The 9,799-nt window shown below is 43.4% G+C and overlaps 1 protein-coding gene across 1 annotated transcript; it reads left to right on the top strand.

Annotated features, from left to right (window-relative positions):
• The first annotated feature begins 2,745 nt into the window (after positions 1-2,745).
• Positions 2,746-7,727, top strand: LOC126991281 (putative nuclease HARBI1). Its single transcript, XM_050850051.1, has 5 exons — positions 2,746-3,291; positions 5,658-5,778; positions 5,876-6,054; positions 6,182-6,262; positions 7,153-7,727. The coding sequence occupies exons 1-4, from the start codon at positions 2,783-2,785 to the stop codon at positions 6,216-6,218; spliced, it is 846 nt and encodes a 281-aa protein (XP_050706008.1). The 5' UTR covers positions 2,746-2,782; the 3' UTR covers positions 6,219-6,262; positions 7,153-7,727.
• The last annotated feature ends 2,072 nt before the right edge of the window (positions 7,728-9,799 follow it).

The raw sequence follows: 9,799 nt of genomic DNA on the forward strand, positions 1-9,799 counted from the left end.
AGGTAGATGTTGATAGGCAGAGACGAAAGAGATTGACCAGGCAGGGTGTCAGCAAGGAAGCACAGTTTTTAAGGACATTAGGAGGCACTCCATCAGGTCCATAAGCCTTCTGAGAGTTGAGGCTAGAGAGGGCATAGAAAACATCATTTGGAAGAATCTTAATAACAGGCATAAAGGAGTCAGAGGGGGGATGAGTAGGAGGTATATGCCCAGAATCGTCCAAGGTGGAGTTCTTACAGAAAGTTTGAGCGAAGAGTTCAGCCTTAGAGACAGATGAGACGGCAGTGCTGACGTCAGAGTTAATGAGAGGAGGGAAAGAGGAAGAAGTGATATTGGAGGAGATATTTTTGGCTAGATGCCAGAAGTCACGGGAAGAATTAGAAGAAGTAAGGTGTTGACATTTTCTATTGATAAAAGAAGTTTTGGTAAGTCGGAAAATAGATTTGGCACGATTCCGGGCTGAAATGTAAAGGTCATAGTTAGCGGGAGTTCGAAGGCTCTGAACCCTTTGTGAGCTGCCTCTATCTTTAATAGCACGAGAACAAGCATGATTAAACCAAGGCTCTTTAGCATGAGGAGTAGAAAAGAACGTGGAATGTATGCCTCCATTCCAGAGACAATCACTTGAGATGCGTTGGGCACACAGAGAGGGGTCTCTCCTGGAAGCAGTAATCATTCCACGGGAATGGAGTACATCCTCAGGTCGTCCCACCGAGCTGAAGCAAAATGCCAGAAGCATCGCCTCTTCGGTGGGTCCAGAGGATGTACAGGAGCGATAGGACAGGAAACAGACATACGGTTATGATCGGAGGAGCCCAACGGAGAGAACAGTTTGACAGAGTAAGCAGAAGGATTAGAGGTAAGGAAGAGGTCTAGAATGTTGGGCCTGTATCCAAGACGGTCGGGAATACGTGTAGGGTGCTGAACCAACTGCTCTTGGTCGTTGAGGAGAGCAAAGTTGTAGGCTTGTTCACCAGGCTGGTCAGTGAAAGAGGATGAAAGCCAAAGCTGGTGGTGAACATTGAAATCTCACAAGATGGGGGTTTCATCGAAGGGAGAGTGAGACAAGATGTGCTCCACTTTAGAATTCAAATAGTCAAAGAATTTTACATAGCTAGTTAGTAGTTAGGTGAGAGATAAACAGCAGATATGTATTTAGTAATAGAATGACAATGAAGTCTTAGCCAGATGGTGGAAAATTCAGAAGAGTCAAGGTCGTGGGCACGAGAGCAAGTGATGTCGTTGCACACGTAGGCGCAACATCCAGCTTTGAATTGAATTTTAGGATAGAGATAGTAGGAGGGAATAGAGTAGAGGTTGCTGTCAGTAGCCTCAGCCACCTGTGTTTCGGTAAGGAAGAGAAGATGAGGTTTAGAGGAGGAAAGATGGTGTTCCACAGAATGAAAATTAGAACGAAGACCGTGAATGTTGCAGAAATTGATAAGGAGGAGGTTCGAGGATTTATCAGGACACCTCTCGGGTCGGCAGCCAGAAGAGGAGTCCTTCCTGGGGGTATTTATGGTCCCCCCCCACAGGCGGCAGCTGTATTATACCCTGTATTGCGATACTGTTCAAAGAATGCCATAGTAGTAGTCACCCCTGCCTGCAACACACCAATTGTTATGTCTGATGACTGAATAAGCTTGCTGGTCTTATTGATATGAAATAAAATGTCATACCATAAGCAAACTGCTAATAGAAATGGCCATTAGCTCAATATGTCCAAGAGTGCACCTGCTCCTGTGGCCACGCCATCTTTTTTCTCGAGAGCATATTCTCTCAGCACTGATAAGGCATTGTTAATTTCCTTCATATGATATCGGAGTGGTTTAACAGCTTCAATTCGTGACTCCCACCTGTTACCTGATGGACCTTTAACTGTAATAGGCAAACATTCTTCAAGAATAGCCCATCGAGATGTAGATGAGCTAAATATCACATACATTCTGTTCATGATGCCCAAAAATTCAATGGCATAATTTGAGGATTTCGCTGCATCTACAATCACCAAATTCCAGGTATGAGCCACGCAGTACATACAAATCACTCTGATTCGGTTCTAATGTACGTGCTTGTACTCCTTTATTCTTTCCACTCATGTTAGCACCATGATCGTAAGCTTGTCCTCTCATATCAGATATATCTATCCCAACCCCATTCACCTTGTCAAGGAATGAGTTCAGTAAACCGTCACCAGTTGTATCATGCACATTCAAGAAACCAAAAAAGGCCTCACGAATTTTAATCTCTCTCTCTCTCTCTCTCAGGCAAAGGCAAAGCCTCCAAGAGAAGTTGCACAAAATGTCAGCTTGGTCGGATAACTGGGAGATGCCCTTTAACGTAGACAAGTGCCAGGGCCCGTACTTATAAGGAGTATGTTTCGCTTATGTGAGACATAAATCAAGAAAATGGCGGACACCGAGACATAAGGGAAGCATAACCCTTATGTTTCAACTAAGCGGAACATAAACTGACCTGCCAGCTACGCGCGGGTGGAGGTAACATTGCAATCCTGAGGTCGACATAAGCGAGGCATAACAGTCAAGATGGCAGAGGTAGTGGGTGCGCGTCCGCGGCAGCTGAGGAATTTTCGGGCACGAAGAGACGTCCTTGATGAACTTCCGGACCCGGAATTGATCAAGAGGTACCGCCTGGACCGTGCGGGACACTCTTCGTGACCGATTTGGTGCGTGAGGCCTTGACTGCTCCTACAAACAGGAACCAAGCCCTCACCCCTGAGATGAAGGGCCTCAAAACACTGAGGTATCTTGCTACGGGCAAAATGCAGCAGTGTAGCAGCGACGACTTGGGGCCTTCACAACAGACCGTCAGCAGGGTCACCCGGGAGACTGTGTACGCCCTTGCACAGCCTCATATAGTGAGACGCTTCATCAAGTTCCCCCTCACTGTGCAAGAAACTCAGGTGAAGCGGCGAGAGTTTGAGGAAATTGCGGGATTTCCTGGTGTGGTAGGGGCAGTAGACGGAACACATGTGAGGATTGTTGCACCCAAGGAATTTGAGGCAGAGTATGTGAACAGAAAAGGGCACCACTCTATAAATGTGCAAATCGTATGTGACACACACGGGAGAATTTTACACCAAACTGCAAACTGGCCCGGGTCTGTCCATGACGCACGTATTTTGCGTGAAAGTGCTCTGTTCACAGGGTTCGAGAGGGGTATGGTCCCTGCAGGATGCCACTTATTGGGAGACAGTGCCTACCCCTCCAAGAAGTGGCTCCTGACACCCTATGTACGACCTCAGCCGGGCCCACAGTCCGCCTATAATAGGTAAGTTTTTGTGCACACACACACACACACCGACATTCGTGTTGTAATTAATGTCTACTATGGCAAAGTGGTCCCTGCAGCCTCATCTGTTCTACCCGCGCTGGGCTAGGTTGCCAGTCTTATTCATTCTGTGCTGCAGTGTTACCTTGGTGTTACACTCACACTCCTCAACTCTACCAAGCTTAATAACCTAACCTTACCTATCCTAACCTAATCAAACCTAACCTAATTTAACCTAACATAATCTAAACTATCCTAAGCTAACCCATCCTAACCTAACCTAATCTAACATAACATAACCTAAACTAACATAACGTAGCCTAGTCTAACCTAATATAACCTAACCAAACTTAGCGCAGCCTGGCACTCCTTGGGAGTCGAGGTTGTGGTAACACCAGCAGATAATGCATTACTGGCAACATAGCCCAGCGCATGTAGAGGAGCTGAGACAATAGGGACCACTTTGTGATAGGATTGCCGTAATATCTTTCATCATTGCTTATCATTTCAGGCTTAGGCCATGCAAACTACACTAATGTAGGAAAATTAGCTAAGTTGGGTAACAGTATTATGATTAGCTAACAGTGCTCTTATACATTCATCCTTTTTCCAATCATGGCTGTGTTTTACTTCTTAAAACCCCTTGTATGTTCATTAGAAAAATCTAGCATAACAACCCTTAACTGCAGGATTATAAATCTTACAGAAACAATATTGTTGTTCCATGACGTTGCATTGCTAATTTGAAACTTGACAAGGTATTGTCTAGAAAAGGTTGCTGCCATTTTAGGTTGTTACAGTTAGGCTTGATCTTTTTGTAATTTCAGTATTGCTAGTACATACTAGTCTATGAGGGGGAAAATGTAATATAGGTAGGTTAATGAACTTAGTGTGAAACATGACATTCTTAAAGGAAAGTTTGATAAATCTTAAGAATAGCGGCTCCATTCCTCCACCACCCCAGCCCCCTACCCCAAGACAAGCCTGGTGACCTGTGGGAAGCTGAGTTTAGGGGAAAGCCCAAATCACTGAAAATTTGGCCCCACAATTTCCCAGAAAATCCCCAAATTAGGGAAAATTCCCTTGTCGAAAGTAATTAAAGTCCCTTACGCATGCTCTTGTAATCTATTCCAATATAACTTGGCAGCCGCTGCAGCCGGTCTGTTGACGAGTGTCGGGCGTGTCATTGGATGGCAAGCATAGTGACCCCCTCCCAATCCGTCCCGCGTCGCATAATTTTTTGACGGGCCACACTGCCTGTCGAGTATATTGAAACTACCCCAACCGAACCTTACGACCTAACAGCTAACTACCCTCTCGACTCCCCTGGACCCCTCCTTCTTAAATTATCCCAACCGAACTTTACAACCTAACAACAAAAAATATAGAATGCCCTCAGAAATACTTCCAACTTGAAGAGGAAGTAGATGCCGCATGCGTCTCCTGTGGGTGGTTACAGGGGTTCTATAGTGCAGCTGCCTCTTGAAGGAAGACATTCAAGCGTTTGTTAGGGTCATTAATGGCCATAAGAAACATGCACCTTGCGAGGTACCCCACAAAGTGCTTCTTCCTCCTGCCAAAGAGGGCACTTTTCTTTGCTTCCCTCCACATCCGCTCGATATTGTTTGTGGCGAACACACAAGTCAAGCAAGTCTCTTGCTTTCCCGGAGTACCGCAAGCAGAAGTCAATGAGGCCATAATCGCAGTCGGTACACCTTTCCAATGCCATGACACAGACAGAAGTGACGGAGGTGAGGAATTTAAGGTATCCAAGCTGCAGGTGAGGAAACCCGAATATCCCTAAACGTGAAAAAATCCCTAAATCTGGGGCAATGCTCTTCAATGAGAACCCAAGCAGATTATGTTATGGCTTAGATTTCAACTTCATTTTCAATGTAATAAATTTGGGCAAGAGTGTCATGCCTTGTCTGAAGGCAGAAAGACGCGTAATAAATTACAAATACATTTTTTCGTGTATAATTCGTTCTTCCCTTGTCCTCCCCTCCTAACCCTACAAGTGTGAAAAGCTGCAGAATTTGTACGTGACAGTACGTCACAGTACCTGCACGCACACAAACAAACATATGGATTCCACCAGCCTCTGCAAGCCAGTCTCATCGCCCATCGACTTGGAAAAATCGTGAGGCCTGCGTGGAGAAATACACCCTTTGTGACAAACACGGCTGACCACTTGTCAAAATCCCGTCGTATGTGCTAGTAATGTTGTAATTACCACCATACTGTGCCCTTTATGCGCACCTGCTAGGGAGCCGCTATTCTTAAGATTATCCGAAAGTTGTTTTTAAGTTCAGTTGCAAAAGCAATTTTTACAGTATCACTACATTGTCATTAACTAAAAATTTCAGAGCACACAAAAGGACAAGGAGCACAGTGGAGAGGGGGATTGGCCAGTGGAAGCGGAGATTTCATGTGCTCCATGGTGAAATCAGAGTCAGCCCTCCTGCATATGTGTGTAGAATAATACAGGTATGTAGACAATCAAGTGATGATCACATCTCAATACTGTATCGTCCACTACACAACAATAATTTTTATTACTTGTTAATATTAACTCTGTCTGTAGGTGTGTGCTATTTTGCACAACATCTGCAAAGACAGACGCCTCCCTGTACCCGAGGAAGGAGAGGACGAGGGTGATGGTGCAGTTTTCCATGAGGACCCACCTGTCCCACTACCACCTGTACCTGGACGAGTTCGGGAAGGTCTGCTCTACAGGGATGAGTTTGTCAACCTTCACTTCATGTAAGTTACAAATATCAAAATTAAATGTTTTGTGTATCAGCCTGTATCTTTCCATGCTGCTCAGTATTTAATTTTAAATTTTCGTTTAAAGAATCTTACTATTGCAATGTTTCAATTTTTGTTGCAGTGACAGACCTCAACCTCAGCCTCGTGCAGCTGTATGAGGCTTCCCGACCCATCAACAGGTTAATTCCACACCTACTTCCAAGTATGTGTGTTTGTAATACAATTGTGTGTGGATTTGATATATATATATATATATATATATATATATATATATATATATATATATATATATATATATATATATATATATATATATATATATATTACAAATCCACATTCGTATCACTAATAAATGCAGAAGCTATACTCAGTATTAAAATAAATTTATTACAGTATTTGGTAAGAAATTTTCACCAGTATGTATGGTTTAAAACAGCCCCTATACTCATGATTGCCTTTACTTTTTCTAATATTAAGCAATAAATGATTTTTTTAACAATAAATAAATAAATAAATCCTTTATAATAAATAACTATGTAGGAAAACTACATAATGGAGATCCTAAGGAAAATATATTACAGGAAATCTAATGTAGAAGAGAGTACCGGCAGGGTAGAAAGGGTGGAGTGTGTTTGAGAGAAGAGGCAGGGTGAGGTGTGTGAAGGAGAGTAGAGGCAGGGTGGAGTGTGTGAAGGAAAGTAGAGGCAGGGTGGAGTGTGTGAAGGAAAGTATAGTCAGTGTGGATTGTGTGAGGGAAAGAAGAGCCAGGGGTGGAGTGTGAAGGAGAGTAGAGGCAGGGTGGAGTGTGAAGGAGAGAAGAGGCAGAGTGGAGTGTGAAGGAGAGAGAGACATGGTGGAGTGTGTGAAGGATAGTAGAGGCTGGGTGGAGTGTGTGAGTAGAAACAGGATGGATTTTGCAAAAGAGAGGAGAGACAGGGTGGAGTGTGTGGGGTAGTAGCGGCATGGTGGAGTGTATTTGTGTGTTACATTAGTTTTTTTACTTGAAGTTCGAGTAGGGTTTTATGTACTTTTAAATTTTCAGTTTCTTGTTTAAGTTTTTTTTAATTCTGCCTGTTTAATTTCTACTTGTAGCTCTGCAGCCTGCAGTTCAAGTTCCCTCTTCAGGCGGATGAACTGCAGCTCCTCCTCATCCACCAACATGGTGCAGGTCCCAACTGGTGTACTGGAGGAAGCTGCAGCGGCAGGAACTACTGGTGGTGGTGTGGTGGTGGTTTGAGGTGTGTCTGTGCTGGGTTGGGGAGGGACAGGTGGTGTGACATCCACCTGAAGACTCCTGGCAAAAATACATCCATCAGTACCTGCACTCATAATTTTCTTGTGTTATTTGACTTACATCCCCATTTATGGAAACAATACAGTTTAGGTTGAAAAGCCTTTGCAGGAAAGGAGTGTGTTCCAGAGGTCATTTCTTTGGTGTTCTGCTGTTCAGTACGTAATGCCTACGTCGTTAAGGACAACTAGCATGGTTCATGAGTAAGCAGACCTGACCGAGGTCAGACGTGGGTCACGGCGCTCCGAATGGAGTAGCCCGGGGCCAGCCTGTTGGCCTCTCCCCTGCCCCTCCATCCCCCTCTCCCTTTTCATCAAAAACCCAACATCGTAAGAAACTATTGTGACATCAAGCTTAATCATGGTGACAGACAGTGAGTGCTGTGTTTGTGGTCCCGTGAAGACACTGAAGTTTAGAAATGGTCAGTGTGACATCGACACGGCCTTACTATCCAGCCGACGTCCCAGGTGCCCCGAGGTACACCAGCCCGACCATCATGCTGCTGAGAGAACTCTGTTCAGCCGCCTCTACCTGCACCCCTGCCATCAGCGGCGACCTGACCCTTTTTTGACCTATACCCCTTTCATATTGTAATTTCCCATTTTTTTCAAATATATTTCAAAATTTGTATTTTAAATGTGTATATTTTCAGCTTTACAGCTGCAATCACTTAATAGACCGTTTTATTTTTATTATTACTAGGAAGGATGTCTCAACACATTATCAAGTCAGCTCTCGATAGCAATTGAATAAATTTCTGTACACATTGTTCCTCACTGTTTGATTCCATGAGTGCCCTAATATGGACTGCATACAGCAGCATGATAGTATTGGGTAAATAATAATAATATGTAATAGTATTCTATAATAATACTTTAAGCAGAAAACTGTGGACTTTAGGAGATGGAAAGCAATACCTCCTCCTTGTGTACTGCAGTTTTCTAAAAGGAAAGCAAATTATTTTCAACAGTAACAGCAAGACCTATTTTGGAGAACTTTAAATCTACAATCTACCTGACAGGCATTTCTCAGTAAAATGAACTAACACAACTGATAAATCATTTGGAAATGTCATGTACATGTTTACATAGATTTACATAGATTTACATAGATTTACATAGAAAATCAGACCACACAGACCCCATGGTCCAGACTTGGTGGTCTGTCCTTAAACCTAAGTGATTTTACATTAATCAGAAGACTCCAAAACGTTGCATTTCTACTCTAGTTGATATTAAGTTGAAGGAAGTGACGGTCGAGCTTATTTTTGAAGGAGTCAATCGTGTTACACTGGACCACTGATGGTGGAAGCTTATTCCATTCTCGCACTACAACGTTGGTGAAGAAAAATTTGGTGCAATCTGAATTTACTTGTCTACATCTGAGTTTTACGCCATTGTTCCTCGTGCGCAGACTGTCATCGATCATAAACAATGTTGATCTGTCTACATTCGTGAAACCATTAAGTATTTTAAAACATTCGATCAATTTTCCTCGGAGGCGACGTTTCTCAAGAGAGAACATGTTAAGGATAGAAAGCCTTTCTTCGTAGGATTTGTTGCGCAAGGAAGGGATCATTTTCGTTGCCCGACGCTGAACACCTTCTAATTTAGCAATATCCTTAGCATGGTGGGGGGACCAAAACTGTACCGCATATTCCAAGTGGGTCTGACTTAACTGTTGTAGAGCGGAGTATTACATCTTTATTCTTGAATACAAAGTTTCTTTTAATGAAGCCCAACATTCTGTTCGCTTTATTTGCTGCATCGATGCATTGCTGTGAGAATTTGAGGTTTGACGCGATTTTGACCCCCAAGTCTTTGACGCATTGAACGCTTTTGAGTTTAACGCCGCGCATTTCGTATTCGAACTTCTTATTCCTCGTTCCAACTTGAAGGACCTGGCACTTGTCTACGTTAAAGGGCATCTCCATCTATCCGACCAAGTTGAAATTTTGTGCAAATCCTCTTGAGGCTTTGCCTGTCTTCGTCAGTGAGAACCGAGTTACCAATCTTTGTGTCGTCTGCAAATTTACTAATGCGGTTATTGAGTCCAACATCCACGTCGTTGATGTAAATAATGAAGAGCACTGGGCCAAGGACCGAGCCCTGAGGGACGCCACTAGTGACAGGCGCCCACTCTTGAGTTAAATCCGTCAATCACTACTCTTGTTGTCTGTTGCTCAACCAATTCGCGATCCATTGGTTTACTTGACCGTCAATACCTATTTGCTTTAATTTGTAAAGTAATTTATGATGCGGGACTTTATCAAACGCTTTCTGAAATCAAGATAGACTACGTCCAGTGATTTGGTTACGTCATAAACAGTGAAGAGGTCGTTATAAAAGGTTAATAGGTTTGATAGGCAGGATCTTTTGTTTCGGAAGCCATGTTGTGAGTCCCCAATCAATGAGTGGCTTTCAAGGTAACTCACCTCTAATTATGCCC

The sequence above is a fragment of the Eriocheir sinensis genome, unplaced genomic scaffold (genome assembly GCF_024679095.1).
Source record: "Eriocheir sinensis breed Jianghai 21 unplaced genomic scaffold, ASM2467909v1 Scaffold256, whole genome shotgun sequence".
NCBI classification, from domain to species: domain Eukaryota; kingdom Metazoa; phylum Arthropoda; class Malacostraca; order Decapoda; family Varunidae; genus Eriocheir; species Eriocheir sinensis.